The 19,800-nt window shown below is 45.8% G+C and overlaps 1 protein-coding gene across 5 annotated transcripts in view; it reads left to right on the top strand.

Annotated features, from left to right (window-relative positions):
• Positions 1 to 87: 87 nt before the first annotated feature.
• The window catches only part of COPS7B (COP9 signalosome subunit 7B), a 29,260-nt gene continuing 9,547 nt past the window's right edge, over positions 88 to 19,800 (top strand). Inside the window, exons 1-8 of one of the 5 annotated variants that reach the window (XR_010390479.1) lie at positions 88 to 225; positions 2,356 to 2,531; positions 3,728 to 3,803; positions 5,525 to 5,613; positions 6,227 to 6,429; positions 7,840 to 7,945; positions 15,298 to 15,400; positions 15,945 to 19,765. Coding sequence is in view for 4 of the 5 variants with exons in the window: in XM_064516737.1 (XP_064372807.1) it covers positions 2,370 to 2,531; positions 3,728 to 3,803; positions 5,525 to 5,613; positions 6,227 to 6,429; positions 7,840 to 7,945; positions 9,401 to 9,559 (795 nt within the window). In the remaining variant the exon portion in view is untranslated. Of the gene's footprint in view, positions 226 to 728; positions 744 to 2,355; positions 2,532 to 3,727; positions 3,804 to 5,524; positions 5,614 to 6,226; positions 6,430 to 7,839; positions 7,946 to 9,400; positions 19,766 to 19,800 lie in introns of those variants that run through there. The other 4 variants (XM_064516737.1, XM_026117561.2, XM_026117559.2 and 1 more) reach the window with 4 other exon arrangements.

Here is a 19,800-nt window from a genome sequence, read left to right as displayed (position 1 = left end):
CCGCCCGGGCCGGTGAGCAGAGGTCAGGGCATCCCGTGGCCGCCGCCCCCCGCCGCCTTTTGCCCGCCTCAGGCGGCGGCGGAACGCTCAGCGCGCGGCCGCGCGTTCCGGGGGAAGGGGCCGGGCGCGGGACATCGGCGCCGCCATCATGGCGGCCTGAGGCGCGGCGGGGAAGGCGCCGGGAGCCGCAGGGCGGGAGGAAGGCGGAGAGGCCGGAGCGGCGAGGTAACGCCGGGGGAGGGGGGAGCCGCCCGCCTGCCCCTCCGCGCCGCGAGCCCTTCCCCGCTTCGCGGCCGCGTCCCGGTGCCTGAGGCGGGGGCAGCGGGCGCGCGGCTCCCCGAGCTCTGCGGCGAGCGGCACCGGGGCGGCGGGGAGGAGCGAGCCGGCCCCGGGGCGGGACCCCGCGGAACCGCCCCCCGGGACCGGGGCTCGGCCGGGCGGCGGGGCGCGGCGCCGGGGTGCCCGGAGGTCGCCCTGGGGGCCCGGGGGAGGCGGGAGGGCTGGCGTTGCCCTCGGGGCCGGGGGCCTGGCCGCCTCCGTGCCCCTCAGACTGCCCCTTACGTCCTGTGGGTGCTGCTTACTGCCCTGATACACCTCAGGGCACCTTAAAACGGGCAGAAGTACGGCTGGGGCGGGGGGGGGGGGGGAAGGCAATTTATCCCTCTATATGGATTTTTGCAGCCTTTGGGTGAGCTCCTTCTTTAACCTGGCTTCCATTTGCATTTCAGTCACTTTTTGTCAGGGTAAGTCAGTTACAGAAAGAGCAGCGTGGCAGTCTCAGCGACACGGTTGTACATGAATGCAATGGCGATATGGTCATCTAAGTGCACACTCAAAAAAAGCAGCAGAGAATTGGCATTCCTCTCTTATTAGGACATGGATAAAGCCAATGAGTCTTTGGTAATCTTACACACCAGTCTGTGGTTTCATTACTTGAGAGGGAGGACAACAGCCTGGGAACCCTGAAATCTGGATTTCATTCCCAGCTCTGTCACCTCATGTGCAGTCTTGAGAGAACTGTTTGTCCTCTGTGTCTGTTTCCTTATCTGTGAGTGGGGAGAAGAGTAATGATGCGCTCTTAGGTGTATTAGAAAGCCAAACAAAGTGTTATTGCAGGGATTTCTCCACTGGAAATGAAGGTACTGTTCATTCAGGTTGCATGTGCGCCTTTAGTGAAAAGATGCACAATGAGATTTTAAGCTAAGAGCCTTGAAATCTGTGTGGAAAGTGCAAAAGATTGGCCTCTCAGCTTGAGACCATTTGTAACTAGAGGTGTGGAGTAAAGCGTATTTTAAGGAGTTGAGTAATAACTGAAGCTAGCTGTATTGTCTTCAAAAGTCTTAATGTGCGTACATATGTTAAAACCATGTACACACCTGTGTGGCTATAGCACCCTCTAAAAGGACAGCTGTGGTCCCGGCAGTCGGCCACAATGAGACATAGGTTCTCTGGTGTCTAACTTCTTCACCAGAGTAAAGGTTAGCTACTAAACTTGAAAATTATCCTATATAAACATAACATGAAGAAACCCGTGTCTGGTATGTTCTTTGTTTGGTGCGTGGATAACATGCTTTGGAAATGTTAGTTATTTTTAAAAACACATTTTGTTGAACTTGTTAACAAGTAGCGTTTTACATTTCAAAAGCAAAGTGTTCGTGCTAGGAGTCAACATGCACATCAAAAATGTCAGGCAACAGCTGAAAACAAAGACCTCTCTTTACAAGGGCTTAAATAGAGTCTTTGTAGAAAGGATATATTTATCACTTAAGCTTTCTAGTTAACCCAAAACACTTTAACTGTGCAAAGTAGACGAGTAAGCTATTTGCCCACCAGAGTTCTTTTTCTTCTTTTAGGCTAAGAATAGGAATTATGTATTCACATGTTGTCTGTAGCTAACGTCAAAGGAAAAGATGCAATGTGTGGGCCTGCAAGGTGGATAAATTCTACACAAATGAGTTTTAATGAGTTTTAGGAAGGAGGAAGACTTAGCTAGCCTCTAGTAGACATAATAATATCTCTGCAGTTGTCATTATTTGCTGGCATCAGTAGAAGGAGAAGTCTGAAAACAGTATGAAAGCTAAACTCTTCTCCCACTAGCAGGAATGGATCCTTGAGGGAAGTGACCAGACAGCCTGCAGAGGTTTCGCCCAGATATTGCCTCAATTGTTCCTGCTCCCCAGATAAATCAGGTTTCTAGCCTGCAGGGTTCCTGGCCTGCCCTCTGAATTCCAAAGAAAAACATGGCATAACTAATGCTAAAATGTTACTATACCGAGTGTATCTTCCAGTCCACTGTCAGATAGAATTTAGCAGAGGAGAAAGGATGAATTAATACCTTATTTTTTTTGTTGACAGATTCAAAACCTAGAATGGCAGGAGAACAGAAACCGTCCTGCAATCTTCTTGAACAGTTTATTTTACTAGCCAAAGGCACAAGTGGCTCAGCTCTGACTGCTCTTATAAACCAAGTGCTGGAGGCTCCTGGGGTTTACGTCTTCGGAGAGCTACTGGAGTTAACAAATGTGCAAGAGGTAAGAGAGGAATCTCTCTCCTAATGCCCCTTCTGCACTCCCAGTGTAAGGGATCCCCAGAAATTTCCACAGACACCCTGTGCTTGTAAAATTGTTGTTCCAGGAAGGGCCTGGTGTGACTTACCTGGGTTCTGAGATACTTGTGTCATACAGTGCTTTGGAAAGATCTGGTGAATATGAGATTGGCATTGCTTCTGTTTGTATATATTTAGAGGTAAAAAAGATACCTATATAAAGCTTTGCTACCTTATGTGATTGCTAATACAGCAAAATCCTGGCAGCAGTGTAGTAACAATTTTAAGAAGGCGTCTAGCCAGCCAACAACAATCTCTTTCTACTCCTTTGTTGTCCTGGAAAGCATAACCTCAATGCTCTCCAAAAATCCTTGTGAACAGATGTCTAGTGTATCAGGCCTGAGTGGTAACCGAATCCAAACCATTTCAAATCAAGATGGAAAGTAAGTTCCAGAGCTTTTAAAGAGAATGTCTTGCCAGCAACCCCCTTTACTACAGTGAGGGAATCTAGGTTGAGTATCTCTGCAGCTGGAGTAATATGGCATAGAGCAAATTCATCTTTCTGGGTGGGCTCTTAGGTATGTCTAAAAATGCCTCCATGGTTATGGATGTGTGTGTGGCAAATGATATTTAAAAAAACAGCTCAATAAAAGTCACTCATTAATGCTGCAGTTTTTCCAGTAAAGTGTTTGTATGTGAGAGGAGAGCTGTTACTTTCAGATGCACTCAACGTAAAATGTTCTAGCTTGCTTTGCTTTGAAGTCTTTCGTCACTCTGCAGGTAAGCTGTCTTAGCTTTCCCAGTAATAGCAAGGATGCTTAACCAACCAACACTGTTGTCTGCTTGCCTGTCATGTAATAAGAGCTGGCATGTAGGATGTCAGCTAAAATAAAGAGTCACTTTACTCTTTTACCTCCCAAAATGCTGCACAAAGCAGCTGACAGCCCAGACTGTATTTAAATTCTGGTACGTGGTTGCATCGTCTTGACTCTGAAACTGCTGAAATACACTGCTGTTCATGAGACCATGGAAAGGGTCTAGTTCTCTAAGACCTGGATGTAGTTCCTTTTCTAAGTATTGCTTGTCATTTGCAGACTTAAAATGTGCTCTGAAGAAGCTGCCTGTTGGTATAACGTTGGCTATTATTGTGTTAAATGGGATTTCTATTTTCTTTCCATCCAGCTTGCCGAAGGGCCTAATGCTGCTTATTTCCAGTTGCTGAATCTGTTTGCGTATGGAACATACCCAGACTATGTAGGTAAGAGCTTGCCTGGTGTTTGCAGATTATAAGACTGATTTGCACTTTATAATTGTCAGAGGCAGTTCTGTGTTTTCTGTGGTACTTGATGTAGTGTGGTGAGGTGAAAGGGTCTAAGCACAAAATTTGCTTGGAAGGAGAGCGGTTTGTAACTCTCTGGGTCATATGTGCTTTTCATTTACTGAAATATGGAGAAGGGCTAAAGTTAGGCTAGAGACTGTTTGGCTTGGACTGCAACACTGAGCTGAACTGGTCTGTAGCAGTATTCAGTGATGTTCACAGGCCACTTACCTGTGTAGAGAGCAGTTTCAGACATCTGCTTTGAAATTTAGATGATGCTGGTTATGGAAGTTGCAGAAAACTTTGACAAAGTTGTTCTGCGTTATTTCTAAAATCCTGTATGGTTTATAGGATAATCTTTTATTTTGTGACTCTTTTGCTGAAATAAAATGGAAAAATTCTTAACCAGAATATAAATTGGAGTAATGACTTTTATACAGCTTCAAAAGGGTTATGTGTGAATCATCAGACTCTCTGTCTGAAGGTGCTGTGTCCTTTGTGCTCATGCTTCCATTCTGCTACAATGTAGTACTTATTTGTGGGTAGCAGCCTGAATCCAGGGTATTACAGAATGTGACAAATAATTCCATCATAATGCTGGCTATGACTGTGGTGGATGAGGTATCTAGTTCCTATAAGAAGAAGTGGCATCAGTAAATGCAAGAGTTGGAAACTTCATTGGCAGTGGAGCAACGAGTCTCATTAATTCTGTGGCTGATGAGAGGATGTTCGCTTTGCGTGGGTTTTACATCCCAGCATGTGACAGTTCAGTTCTTTCTTTACAAACAATTTCTTGTCTAATGTGTTTTGTTGTGACTGCTACCTTTCACCACACAGCATCCCAGACATACAGTTCACAAAGCAATTTTGCCTGCCCGGAGAAATCCAGTTCTAATACATCATGCCTGTATATGAAATGAGTATTCAGCTCCTGGGGAGGGTCAGGGAGAAGCTGAGGAGAGTTAAAAAAGAGAAAGGAAGAAAAGTAGTCAAAATTTAGAGCATTGAATGAGGTGGCATGAGTGGGAGAACCTGAATGTCCCTGAAACACTCATTTTCATTAAAGCAGATACTTTAAAGAGTTTCTTTGCTTTGGAAAGCAGCCAGTCTTCTTTCTGTTTTTAAATATTCATGAGGCACGTGGCTGTAATATGGTGACAGGGAGGCCATATAAGTGTCTAGATTAATAATTTCTCCTCTCTTCCTCAGCCTGGTGCTTAACACTTTCAACCCTAAATTCTATAGCTCTTCAGAGAAATAAAGCCAACTGTATTTTACAACCGGAACAGCAAAGAGGGAAGGTTTTATTCTGTCAGCTCACTAATGAAATAAAAATGTCTTGGTGATAGGAACAAAGCATTGACAAACTGTTTTGGCAGGATGCTACTTGTGTAGATGTGAATTACATTCTAATTCCAGAACCAGAATGACTAAAGAAACAGTGAAGAATGGAATCGTCAATTTGCTTTTTAACTTTTCCTCTCTCTCCAATGGGTATGGTGATCTGTCATCAGCGGCAGCTCTCTCTGCTCATCAGCACCCACAGTAGCGGGAGAAGTTCAGCCTTTCAGGATTGTGTGTGGTTTAACTGGCCTACAGTTCTGCAGTCTGGATTATATAATTCTTGAAGTCATGAATCTTGGTTTTTTTCACTTTAACAGCAAACAAAGATAACCTGCCTGAATTAACAGTGACTCAGAAAAACAAGTTGAAACACTTGACGATTGTAAGCCTGGCTTCCAGAATGAAGGTGAAGTACATCGTGACTGATAGCTTTTTTTTTTTTTTAATTCTTATTTTAATTGGCATCTATTCTGTAGTATTGTAGTTGTATCATATTGCAAGAGTACCCCCAAAGAACCCTGCAACTAGGAAAGTACCTGTAATAGATAATGTTCTCTCTTGGTGCATTTGGGGCACTAACTTAATGGACTTTCAGGGATGAGAAGTGGGAGTGTCTGAACAGCCATGCAAATTGGTTAGTAAGGCCTGAGACACTTTGTATGATTTCTTTTGCTATTGGGGATGGAGAATCATTCTTAAAAACACTGACTTTTTTTTTTTTCTCCCTGGTGGAAATGTATTGACACTCCTAATTTCTTCCACAATTCCAGTACCTCTTTCCTCCAGAATGTACTGTGCCAAAGCTTCAGGAATTACCTAGATTGTGTCAGAATATGATCTAGCCTAATACTAAGTGTTTATTCTGCCATAATCAGTCACTGCTATGCTTGCAGGCTAAAGTGTAGAATACAATAAACATTTGGGAGTTGAGCTTCTGCCAACCCTACTTCTGTTTGAGACTTAGCTGTTCCTTCTGGCTCTAGGACTGATAACTTATTTTTTGGGCTTGCTGTTTCTAGTGTATTCCCTACTCTGTGTTGCTGAAGGACCTGGACATGAGGAATCTGAGGGAGCTGGAAGATCTCATTATTGAAGCGGTTTATACAGATATTATCCAGGGGAAGCTAGATCAACGCAATCAGGTGCTAGAGGTCGATTTTTGTATCGGCAGAGACATTCAGAAGAAGGACATCAGTAACATTGTCAAAACGCTCCAGGAATGGTGAGGCAGGCTTCTTCAGCTTGCTTATTCCTTGTGCATAGTCTGTCCTGGCTTTTTCTGACTCCCTGAAGTTTCAAGTGCTGGCTCAATTTTAGCATATTCCATTAATCAGCAGTCTTATGCTGTGAGCAGGCACTTGGAGAAAGTGTCTGTTGGGCGAGATCACCAAGATCCCGTCTAGGATTCAATTTGTGTTCATGTATCAAGCCAAGGTATTAGCTCTTCAGATTCTGCTGTCACCTTAGTTTTTACCTGGCAGAACCCTAGCTAGGAATCGAAGGCTTTGTCAAACAGCCATGCCAAACTGGAATCACAGTTGTACGGTGTGAACCCCTCACCCCTCTTTTGTTACACTTGATAACAAAACAGAACTGTCCGTTAGTTTTGTGCTTTTTTTCACTGTGATGCGAACTGCATGGGCATATCCTGTAGAATCACAGTTCTTGGGAGGTAAAGTCTCTTCAAAAGCGAAGTTTTAGATGCCTTTGTTTGCATCTTTGTTCCTCCAATTGCAGTTTGCCTGCAACCATCATATTTGGTCTGTGGTACTATCTTTCTTTTTTTTTTTTTTTTTTTTAACCTTTGCCAGGAAGCTGCTTCTCACCTTTTTGTAGGATTCCCTTCCCATCCAGAGAAATTCTCTTCTATGCTGTGGAGCCTGTGGCAGGTTCTAAGCTTACTGAGAATTTCTGCCTAGTTGCTATGGTAATGGGTGCATGAAAAGTCATTAAAGCGCTGTGCAAATGTGCTGTCCTGAGGTGGAGACGAGTTTTTTTGCTTCTCTACTCCAGTTCCCTCAATGCCTTTTTGGAGGGAGGGCTGTGGCAGCTTCCAGGACCTTACAGCATTGTTTGGAATATAACAATGAACCCACTGCAGACTCCCTTTCTGTCCTTTTCTGTTATGAACTTTGTGTTGGAAGAGGTTTTGTCTTCAAAACACTTAGCAAGCAGGGGAATTCTTTCAATCTGACTTTTCTTGTCTATTTTTAAATTTTATCAACTCTTGAAGAATGTGTTACATCCCCTTTTTAAGCAGTAATTCTGATTTAAAAGGAGGCTGAAAGCTTTTTCTGCTTCCCTCTGGGACACCTTCACCAATGTACTTGTTACAGTTTCGGTTTTGCTGAGGCTGTCCTGCCCTCTTGTAGAGCCGCAGAAGTGCATTGAACCTGCACTTACTCTCACCTGCACTTAAAAAGTAATGTGGACTAGCTAAAGAATACTGTGAAATACATCAAATGAACAGCAAAGCCTTTTCTTGGTAGCTTTTTGGAACTCTAACCTGTGAGCAAGGAGAATAAATTTAAAAAACTCCTCAACTTTTAGGTGAGCATGACTTTTCAGATGGCCTGATCAAGCTGTGCTGCAGAGATTTCATGAGCACTATTTGACACTTTGTATTTTGCAGGTGCGACGGTTGTGAAGCCGTTCTTTTAGGAATTGAGCAGCAAGTACTTAGAGCCAACCAATACAAAGAAAACCATCACCGAACTCAGCAGCAGGTAGAGATGGAGGTGGGTACAGAGTCATTTTAGACCACTCTATGCTTTTGATAAATATTTGTGCTTATTGAAGAAAATAATCTGGTCCAATCTGGTTAATGACCACAGCTTCTCTGAAGGAGGCCAGCAATCACGCAAATCAGATGTGCTGTGCTGGGGTAGGAAAAACATGCTTTCTCCCATGTTCTAGTAACACCTCAAAGACCTACATCAGATCTGACCAATGGTGCTAAGCAGTTTGGAACTTGTCTTTATAAAATGGGCTAGAGGGGTGCGCTAGCTATTCCCTGAATTGATTCATTAGGGAACAAACGCTTTTAACACAAAGCTAGGATGCTATTCTGTTCCTTTTGTGGAAGGAAGGAAGGAAAAACTAGTTTGCTTTTGTTTTAAATCTGAGAGTGTAATTAACAATCTCTCGAGTCTTATTGCTTTTGCAAAAAGTGCCCTTAGCAGTTTCCTTCTGGGTCTTTCTTTTGGTGTCAAGGTGAGCACCCAGAAAGAGCTCTCTTAGCACCCTGTCTTCGCAAGTGTGAATTGGAAATGCTGTTGCTGTCTGTCGCTCTCGCAGCTGATCAGTAGATGGCGGCATAGGCACGCGAGTTCAGCCTCTGCTGGTGTGTATTTACTTGGGAGAACAAATCTTGGCTAATACAGCTGTAAAGGTGAAAATGGTCCTCCAGAGACACTTGTTCTGGGATAATTTCTTGCAGAGTGCTGCGTCCCTGCAGGTTTACATTTGCCTTTTGAAGCAGTTTATGCTTGGCAGCTTGATTGGCATCCGTAGTGCATTTGTTTTGCCGGATGCCTTTGGCCTGGAGTTGACACATCTGATTCCTAGATGCGTTTTGACCTGTGAGGTGTTTTGTTTTGTTTGCTCATATACACATTGTATTTCTGGTGAGCTCTACAGGGCTCTGGGGGCAGAATATGATGCCTGTGCTGTATCTCTCCTTTTTGGCCAGAATAGCAGAAGCACTGCTGCCTTCCATGGACAAATTCCTATTCCTACTTCTAGCAGATATCTGTGACTCAGCCAACTAGGCCAAACATCATTTTCCCTTTTCACTTTTGAGCGCTGTCCTAAGTGTAAGCTTGCTTCTTTCCACCTCCTTTGTCCTTGCTACCCCATAAGGGTAAGATGGCTGACTTCTGCACCAAAGCAGTAGTAGGTTCTTCCAACCAGCTAGGAAGCTGGCACTGTGTTATGCCAGTGTCTCTTAGAAGATATAAGTAACCTCTAGTTGTTTCTAGTCCAGGTCCAGTATGGAATATTAATAATTCTGCCTCTAAGTAAGGACAAAATAATAATCTTAAGTGTAGAGCAATGAGACTGTTTCTGGTGGGACAGTTTATTTTATAACCTCCACTCTATGCTCCAGAGGTTTTTCAGTGTGTTTATGAATGGAGCTTCTACTGTGAGGGGAGGAAGGAGGAGGTGCTGATTCACTGTCTCTTCTTGGCCAGGTCACAAACATAAAGAAAACATTAAAAGCCACAGCTTCGTCGTCGGCACAGGAGATGGAACAGCAGCTGGTAGAGCGAGAATGCCCACCACATGCAGAACAAAGGCAGCCCACAAAGAAGATGTCCAAAGTCAAAGGGCTGGTCTCCAGCCGTCACTAGAACATACCATCTAAATGTCATTCAGCTAGGAATGACAGCCGGAGGAGCAAAAAAGGGCCTGTGTCTCCTTTTTCAGTGGGTTCTGGGCCAGTCCCTTCCAGGCTGGCAAAAAAAAGCCCTGTTTGAATACAGCTCCCAGTTAGCAGCACCTGGCCAAGTTACACTGTGCAGGCCCTATTCATTTCCAGGGTGTCCCTGTTTTCCTGGTCCTTTAAAGAGGCACTTCTAAAGAGAAGGACTAACCAAAGGGGCAGAAAAAGAGAAATCTGTGGACAGTTTTGCTCCCTCCCAGCCACTCTCACTGCTGCTCAGCCTTGAGGAAGCTGCTGTACTAAATCAGATCTTGGGAGAAGTTCTGTAGCAAGTATCTGAATTCCAGGGTTGAAGTGTGGCTTCCAAAGCCAGGCTGGGAGTGAGGAAGCCATCAACACAGATCCTTCCATTCCCAGAGGGAGCGCAGAAAGGTTTCTAGGCCAGGAACTGCTTTACATGGAAGTCTTCGGCCTTTCCGCTACCCCTGTCTATTTTAAACTGGGGTGAAATTCACACTACCTCGCTCTGTGAAGATGAGATCCAGTGCTGGGCTGTTTACTTAACCGTCTGTTTACTGCCCTTACTAAGCCCTTTAATCTCTCACAGATTTAAAGCACTGTTCTGTATCTCTGAGGCATCAGCACAATAAGGAGGAAGCAGGCTGCTCTCAAGCCTTCCTTCTTACAGGTAGTTAGGGGCATACTAGCAATTGTGTTCCTTCTGAATGTGGTGTGATCTCTCAGAGCTGCTTGTGAGTTGTCCCCCCATCAGTACCTTTAAAGGATAATGCATTCACTTTTCCTTGGATGCTAGTGACAGTGGTCTGCATAGGAGAAGAGCCCATTTAGCGTGTGGCAGGCTGGTGGCCCAGGACCCACTGGCAGGGGTCGCAGCAGCATCCCCTTGCTGAAGCAATGGACCTGACTAGTCTTTCTGAATTTTGAACACTTTCAGGTTGTATTTTCCTCCCTTTTTTGTACATTGTTGTGATTCTAAAGCATTTCAGCCTTTGTTTTGTGTTTTTTATTTGTTACAGACTAACTTCAGGTGATTTGCACCTAGTTTGGCAAGGTGTGGATTTTTTTTTAAGGGGGGGGATGGGGTTGACATTGAAACAGCAATTGACAAAAAAGCACATTTTGGAAAAAATTAAAAATGCTGATTTAATGTCAGAGCCTGGAGTCTTGGCTTTGAGGTTGCTTTAGGCTTGTAGTGCAACAGCGCTTGTTTGCATAAGCGTTTACTTGGTTTTTGATGTTACATTATCAGAAGGTCTGACCACGTCTCCCTGACGTGTCTGGGAGGTAGTGAAGTATACTTCCCATTATGTCGGTAGCTCATCTTTGTCCAAGTTTGTGCAGAAGGATCTGTGGCAAAGCCAATAGCTGAGCCAAATCTCCTGAGCATAAACACCTTTGCTGCCTAACTGTGGGAGATTTGAAGTTCTGCTCTGTCTTAGGCCAAGTCGATTCTTTACTTTGGGTCCAGCAGAGTACTCTTTTGCAGTTTGGCCCCTCTATTTAACTTTACTCCACGTTGTAAAGAGAAGGGCTTTCCATGAGCAGGAAGGGGAGCTGTTCAAGCAGAGGACTGTGACTAAGCTCCAGTTCTGCAGCCAACTGTCACCTGCATGTATCTTGTGCAGAGCATGTGCCTTCCTCTTACTGCTACCAGGATTCTTTGCCATCTGTGTGTTTTCAGTCCTCGACCACAGGACTTGTACACTTGCGAAAGTAAATTACTCTTTTCTCCTCCTGCAGTGCAGGCGCACCAGCTTTGAATCCTAAGAGGGATCTAAATACCTCCCAGCCAGCTGCCTCTGGGTCAGGTCTCTTGATTTCTGATTCTTTGCCAGCTCTCTCTCTCCCCTAAAAGTGCTAGCCAAAAAAGTTCTAATGAAGGATGTCAAGTGAATAAGACCAAAGCGCAAAGCCTTCTCTGAAATCTCCAGAGATTTCTTTCCCAAGCAGTGCTTGTGTTAGTTTCTGTACTAGCTTCTCCCAGTGCTTAGCTGACAGGTTCTCAGGAGGTGTAGATGGACTTCACATACACAAGTCTAATAGATTTGTGCAATGAAGATGGTCCTTTTCTGGCTTCTTGTGTGGGTTGCTGCAGTGTACTGGTCATCCAGTTCCTCACAAGGTTTGACTAATGAGGAAGGGTTCTCTGGTCATCACTAAACTTTTTTCTTGCCCTCCCATTTCTAAAGGCAGTCCTGGAAGGAGGCAGGAGGAATGCAAATGCCTTTGGAAATAGGTTTACCTCCTCAGCAAGCCACAGCTTTCTGGGGAAATTGGTGTGAATTTGGCATCCTTGATGTTTGTTGCCTGCCTACTAAAGGAGCTGCATTAGTTTGCTGAAGCTTCTTTAATATGTTGGAAGTTCTTGAGTTTGTTCTTATATTTTGTTGTTGTTGTTCTCGAAGCCTGGCTGTGGGAGGAGGCCTTATTTGCACTTCAGTATGCGTTGCCTTTGATCAGCAAAGAAACAAGGGAGGAAATAGCACTTTGAGTAAAGATCTGTCCCATGCTTGATGGTGCGAGGGATGGGAAAGGACAGAGAAGGGATGGAGTACTGGACAGAACTGAGTTTTCTCTGTGTGTGGCTTTCCTGGTGTGCTGGCTGTGTGCTCAGTACCGCAAAAGGAAGGGGGCGTCTTTGCAATGAGCCGGGTCTGAGATGAGTCATTAACAAATGACATGCAGAGAGTACCTGGGGGAGGCAAACAGCTCTGCAGCAGCTGGTTAATGAATCTGGCTTGAAGGAAAGAGTTAGAAGCTATTCCAGGAATGGAGCAGAAGGCAGAGTTGTTAATGGGGAAGAATGCAGGAGGTGCAATGCTGTATGAGAAGGACAGCAGATAAAGACTGCGTTGACTCCCTGTGGCTGCAGGGAGGGAAGCAGCTCGGAACAGTTATGTGAATTAGGGGCTGGTGGGGGTTGAGTTGTAGTCAGTTTGGAGGGGAGTGTCTGGAGAGCTTAATCCTGTTGTGAGGATGAGAGGGAGATGGAAGCAGAGGTGGATTTGATGCAAAGTCCAATGTATTGCATGTGCCTGTTGGAGGCAGCTAACACTGCTTGTCTGAGCACTGCCGGACATTGCTTCCTGATGTGGGGAGACCATCCTGCCCTACTTTGTGTTATGGCAGCCATGGGCTGCTCCAGCTGCAGCTCACTTCAAGACTGCAGCAGGACGGAGTTCAAGCTATTGAACTTCTGTTTGCCTCCTCCACCCGGGGAGAGAGAGAGAGAGAGAGAGAAAGTAGATGGAGTTGCCTTCCCTCTGCTCTTCAGGGCTTTATTATCCAGCTTCATATTCTGCAGCTCTGCTTGTACTAGTGCTTGTTTAATATGGAGCTGAGCACTGAGCTGGAAAATGGAAGAGAGGATCTCAGCCGATTGCAGTGCTGGTAGACTGCCCTAGCCCTAAAGCTGTGCCTCATGCTAACAAATGTCCCTGGCATTCCTGCTGTGACTCAGTTTATACCAGCTACCATTAGGCAATTCTGGAACACAGTAAAGCAATGTTGATGACAATCTTTTTACAGAAAGAAATTCTGACTCAAAACCTATTGGGTCCCCCCCCCCTTATCTGAGTTCACTGGTAGCCCAGTGTTCTGTTGCGAGCAGGAGGGGTCTGCTGAGAGACCCTCTGTTCAGATTTGAGACCCATCCTGCAACCAGCCATGGGCAGACTTGTGAAAACCCATGGATGCCCATGGAGCTTCATGCAGGCTTGGAGGTCTGCCCTGCTAGGGCCACAGTTAGCTTGAGGCTCAGTCCTCAGACTGACAGCCAAGTGACACACAGCCTGCAGCTGCTGGAGAGGTCTCTCTCCATAGGTCGGATACAGGAGTAGGAACTGCAGAGCTGCTTTCCAAAGTGAAAGTGGGGAGAGTGAAGGTTTCCTTCCCACGGTAGAGAGTGGTAGTAAGAGATGGCTGTTCTCCTGCCAGCCCTGCGAAGTGAATTTTGCTGAATAACATTCAGTTGCTGAAAGAGTGGGAAATGATGCATAACTTCTTTTCTTTAGCATTTTGCTTATCCTATGGGGAGAAAATGCATTGAAACACTCACTCAAAAAAAAAAAAAAAAAAAAAAAAAAAAAAAAGAAGTCGAGTTTGTTCATTGCAGGGAATGCAGAAATGAGGGGACCATCAGCTTGGATAGTGCTATTAGAATGTGACAAATTGCATAGGTAGATCAGACTTGTAGAAGTTCAGTTCTGTACAGGTTTATATGAATGCTGGCTAAACTGTTTAGAGAGGCCTCAGATACTAAAAACCAAACAAAGCACACTTTGTCCTGGGGTAAAACAGTCAAAGTATATGCATTTGTAGGCTTGTTGGTGCTGCTGTTTTTTTTATTTTGTGAGCCTTTTGCAAACGTTGCAGTGAGAGAAACAACATTGTTCTTTGTTATTCTGAAGATTGGGAAATAGATTAAATAACTTGCCCTAGAATTATATAGACCCAGTTAGTCAGACCTCTGAGACCTACTCTCATGTAATATGTTGCTTTTTCCCCCACCAAGTCCTCTACAGCATCTGACCTAACACAAAGAAACAAAATAGTGGAACTGCTTAGCTTATTTTTGCTCAATCTGAGAGATTGTAACCCACGGGCATCAGGAAGGGTTAATTAAAGTTTAAAGCGATCTTGGCTCTTATTTGCAACCTCAACCTTGTATTTTTATTGTGGAATTTTAGCCTAACAGTCTGACAGTCTGATTGAATTTATCAGCTTTTTTTTTTTTTTTTTTTTTTTTTTTAGAAATATGTCATTGTTTCACTCTGCTCTGTGGCAAAGGTCATTGTCTCTCAGGGACTGTTGACATTTTGCTGATATTTCAGCAGTCATGGCCCTATTGCAGAGGAAAGTGGTTGAAGCTAGAAAGATGTACTATTAAGAGAGCAGGTATTTACCCCCTAGTCTGATTGGCTGCACCCTGCTTCTTAGAGGCACAGTGGTGGTACTCCCATCTCTGATCAGTGAACCAGGCAAAGGATTAGGCAGAGCAGCTGTCCACTCCCTGTCTCCAAATATACAGGCACGCATGCTTCGTTTCCCACAACACAGAGATCTTGAGAGATGACTTGATGTATTTACTGCAGGCTGCAAATTGCATGAGTGTGATAGCTGCGATCATGGCTTTTCCATGTCAAGAAAAAGGGAAGGTGTTGCTGCACTAGTGAGTGAACATGCACACTGGAAATTCGAGGTAGTAAAGGGTTGCCATAAGGTCATTTAACAGTCCTGAAATGTGTATTTCTCTGCACAGCTCAGAAGAATTTGTGCCAGTAGTCCCTGCTTGATGTAGTTTATTAAAAGATAGGGGACCCTTCCACAGCTCTAGGTCTCCTGTAGAAGCTTGTGAACCTCAGTCTCATTAGGACATTTTTCAAATGCTCATGCACAGATGATATCTGTGTTTCGAGAAGAGTTGATTGTAGTGGGTAAGGGAAACTTCGCTCTTTTGGAGATCTGCCTTCTTGTGAGTTTTCTGAGCTTCTCTGAAAGCAGGGCCGTATCCTCATAGCTATGAAGTTTAGAAGTTGTGCTGTCTAGTCTTCCAGACTCTTCTTGAAGGTGTTTATCTTGCTAGCCCTGATGTTTCAATCCCTGTCTCATGATCAGCACATTCCTAAGTCTGCCTTGCTCTGATGCAATAAGTAACATCTTGGTGTTTCATTGTCACCTTCACAGCTGTTAGAGAGCACCAGTTCCTACAGGATCACCTGCCAGCTGTGATGCTATTCCTTTTACATCATTGTGAGATGACACCTCTCCAAACTGGCAGACAAGCCAGGTGGGTAGGCACTGCTCCTCAGAGCTGTTCTGCATCTAGGGGGCAAAGGCTATTGCCTGGTTTAGCATAATGGAAATCAAGGACAAGGACACCGGATGGTGCTATAAATAAGGGGCGAAGCACAGAGCTGTGTCCTAGTCCAGCTCTTGTACAGATGCAGAGAGTAACCTTGGGCAAATCAGCTGTTCTTCACCTGAGTTTCCCAGGACAGCATCTCTCATGTGTGATGGCTGTGGCAGAGGTTTTTTAAGTGCTTTGGTCTCCTGGCTGGGCAGAGGTTCATTGCTGATGTAATTAAAGAAGCAGCAGCCCATGTGTATGGGAGGGGAGAACCTTAAAGCTTTTTAAGCATTTCTGGAAGTCATCTTCCTCAGGTAAACCATACCCTGCTTTTTCCCCGATGCAAATAAGTTTGCCCATTGTGGGAATATAGGCCTGGAGTATTATGGGTAATATGCCAGGTTAATTATGGAGGGGGCAGAAAAATAGCCTGTGCTGTTTTCAACAATATCAAAGGGATGCTACCTAATGATTTTCCTATTAGCTCTTTTCCCAGCCTGCCAGAGTCACTGCAGAAGTGTCATTTACAAAGGCAGTTTGCAACTCATTACCCTGGATTTTCACTGTAGTTCTGCTCCAGAGAGTGTGGGCCTTTGCTGCGTGCCCCAAACTAATGAATTGCCTGATATGGCTAGTGCTGCCATCCCTTCTGACAAGGTTAGTTGCTGACTGACAGGAAGGGGCCTGCATTCAATTCCCTTCTTGCATGCCACTTGTGCCTGTGTTGAGAGAAGGCTCCCTCTGGAAGCTGCCCTGTGATCCCTTTCCTTTGTTTTTCTGCATTCAGAGGGAAGCAGTCCATGCTTGGAGATGTCCTAGAGCAAGTGATGGGGGCTTGTGTGCTGCTGCCCCTGGCAGTCCCTGCTCAGTGTCTCAAGTCCCTTTCCAGCTGGAAAATTCCATTGCTCTCTTGCTTTGGGGCTCTGGGCTTTTCTTTCTCTTTGTTGGTTGGGGACCTGCTGTCACTGAGCTGGGCTTTGTAACCCTTCAGTAATAAATACTGTGGAAAAGAAGCATTAATGATACAGGGGAAAAGCATGCAGTGTGGGCTGGGAAAATAGAGCTGATTTCCAGTGTGGTACAGGGCAGTTGTGCGTTCTATTGTGGGAGCTCCAAGGTCTGCTCTGGCCTGCTCAGGCTTTGTAAAGCAGCGCTAGAGAAAACTCCATGTCCTTTCTCACTAGACAGCAGCGTGCTCTTTCAGGCTACGACCTTACGGTTCATCTCATGCTCTGAATGGCTCCTGAAGAGGGGAAATCAGGGCTGTTGCTCCCTATGTCATGTCACAAGTGCTCCCAGTTGAAAGCTGAATGTGGATACTGCTCATTCAGCTGGTTGAACTGGAAACATAGGTTTCGCGGGTGTTAATTTGAGCTCAGTGTTGGCAAGAGGAGTTTGGGACTCCCGCCATCCTTGCTTCCAGCTGTGTGTTTACACAAGTATCAGCCTCTCCAAATGCCATCCTCTCCTGAGCTCACCTTTGAGAAGTCAGGTGCCACTCCCTGAGGCTGCAGCTTATATCCAGAACAGCTTTTTCCTTTCAGTTACGCGCTCTCCTTGCTGGCATGTGACGAGGGAGGTTTCTAGCGCTGGGCCTGGATCCTTTTGCTGGGTGTCATCAGGATTTAACCTGGCTGGTCCACAAAGGAGTCAGTGAAGTGAGATCGACTTGCTTCCACTGCATGTGATGCCTCCTCCCCTCTTAATTGGATTCTTGTGTCCTCTTTCTTTCCTCCTGGCCTTGTTTCCTACAGAGCCCCTATCAGGGAGACCTAACTGTGGCCTTATTGGATGCTTGCTGTGCTCTAATGAGCTGTCTCTATTTCTCACTCTGGCCTGTCTGAGGAAGGTGCTTGAGGAAGGTGCTCGAGGAAGGTGCTCGTTGCCACTCTGGAAACTGGCCTCTGCTTTCAGCCCCATTCTGCCCTGCAGAACAGCCAGACCCACCATGCTGGCTGGGCTGTGCAGGTGCTGAGCTTAAGTTGATCTGAAAGGTTTCCCAAGTGCTCTTTCACCCCTGAGTGCTGCCTTTTCTCTTGCACATCATGCCTGCATGGGGAGAGTTGGTGTTCCCATCCCGCAGGTGGGAAACCAGCTTGCTGAGGGGCAGGGTGACTTATCCATGGTCAGAAAGGAAGCGACAAAGCAGGGAACCAAACTTCTATCCTTTCCTTCTGCACAGGGAGCTCTTACTGTGATTGCTCTCCTGCTGCTGAACTAGCATCCTTTTGAGATGCAGCTTTGTCTTTTCCTTTAGACTTGCTCTTTTCTAGGAAGCCCAGTGGAGGGAAGGAACCCATGCTGTAGGGGCTGTGCTCTGCCCCTCGGACTGCACTCTGCAAAGGGAATCCAGACCCTGTGTGACCCCAGGCTCTGATCTCTCTGAGGTACCCCCAAGCTGAGCTCAGGCCATTGTGCCCTGCACAGGCTGACAAATTTTGTGTTGTGAATTCCTAGGATCAAAAGTTCTGTCTGCCCCGGCCTCCAGGGGCCCCCTGTCATCAGGCGGATGGCTTCATTCCAGCTCTGCTTTTGCAACAGAAAGCTAAAGCTGGAAGGGAAATTTAGCTTGGTCCCAGCCTGGTATTCTACTGGCTTCATGCTCAAGGAACGGGACCCCAAAGGGGGACCGGCAGTACCATCTTCTTTTGCACTACTCTTCAGACCTGGTGTGCAAGGTCTTGACACCAAGTGATTCCTTATTGTCCCTTAGGTTTGCTAGGTGACACTTGACAGTGCCCTCTGGGCATTTCTTAAGGTGCACAACCCCTCCCTGCCTCTAAAGATATGCAGAAGAGGTAGGGAGAACTTTGTGGGTGTTATGTTTGCCTTAAGGAACTTACAGAGCCCTGCAGTGGACTGTCATTATGTATAGACATCTCTGGAGGGCGCTCACTGACCCTGAGGCAGGGCACAGAGCTGCGCTAGCTGCCCTTGCTGCCTGCCTCGAGCCCTGCCTCCAGAGATCCTGAATTTGTTCCCAATAGGCAATGTCTTACATGTCCATCAGCTGCTGCTTCCCATCCAACTGGACTCTGTGGGCCCTGTGAGGTGGGTGCCTGCTCCTCCTGGAGGCTTGCCCTTACAAGACTAGAAATGTCACGTGCACACTTAAACCTGATGCTTGAGCTGTCTGTTGGGTGTCTGGAGGAATCCTGTTTGTCTGTAAACCTAGTGTCCTGTAATAGTTGGGGAGAGTCTGGCTGGAGGTTTCTGTGGTTTCCTGGTGGTTGCTAAGGAAAGGAATCTCTTTGCCTCTAGGTCTTGGTGACTTTCTTTTTGCCCTGTCCCAGGCACCGGAGCTCAGTGGTACGTAATACTCATCGTTTTCCAGCCCGCTACAATGGTCAGGGTATAATTTGTGACTCTCATCACGGCTCGGCTGGGCGCCTGCCACTCTTTTCTAAGGCCTCTTTGAAGAATGAGACCAAAGAGCCTTCATACCGGAGTTTTGCTTGTTTGCTGTGCTCCCCACCCCCTTGCTTGCTGTTTCCTTTAGAGTTCCGAGTCATTTTAATGATTTATTTCATGCACTTTACATAGAAAGAAGCTGTAGCAACAGCTGTGTTCATGAATCCTTACCAGGCAGCTCTCAGTATATCTTGGTCTGTCTATGTATTGTCCCAGGCACAGTTAAATAAATCTCTCTGCTGGAGAAAAGGACTTTACAGTTTAGTGGTGAATGTTAGGAGAATGGGAATATCAAGAAGATACTTAATAAGCTGCTGGATCCTAGAATAGCAGCACTTCCAGCACAGAGCTCTGTTCCTGCTAGCACAGCCAGGGCAGGTCTCTCTGGTGCTTTCGGCAGCGACTGCATCTCCATGTGCAGATACACGGCACCCAGTGATTCAGCTATACTTGGGGAATGAAATCTGGACCCACATCTGCAGGCTGGGAGCGGTGGAAACACTCCTAGGCCAAATGCTGCTCATCACAGCACTATCAATCCGGATGTAGGCTGTTGAACGCGATGGGCTTGTTTCCATGGGTGCAATTCAGGATCCAGGCGACAGATGAGTTGCCTGAGGCAGCATGCTCTTGCAGTGAGTTCATTCGGGTTCTGCACAGGCTTGCAGCTGCACGCAGCGCTAGGCAGGATTCGGTCCATCCGAACATCGCAGGATTGGGCGCAAGTTTACTTTGCATAAGGGATCAAAGCTTAAAATATCAGCTGGCCTTTCTCTCGCTCTTGACTTTTCTAAAACATCTGAACAGATTCTTCTTTAACTCTGTTAAAATCAATCAATCTGACATTTAAATTGTAAGTGAATTTGATAAATAAAGACAGGTTACAAAATGCCACACGGAATGTTTTTTTTTTTTTTTTTAACTTTTCA

The sequence above is a fragment of the Dromaius novaehollandiae genome, chromosome 9, assembly GCF_036370855.1.
Source record: "Dromaius novaehollandiae isolate bDroNov1 chromosome 9, bDroNov1.hap1, whole genome shotgun sequence".
NCBI classification, from domain to species: Eukaryota; Metazoa; Chordata; class Aves; order Casuariiformes; family Dromaiidae; genus Dromaius; species Dromaius novaehollandiae.
The sequence above is the reverse complement of the archived record's forward strand: the minus strand, read 5'-3'. Positions and strand labels throughout refer to the sequence as shown.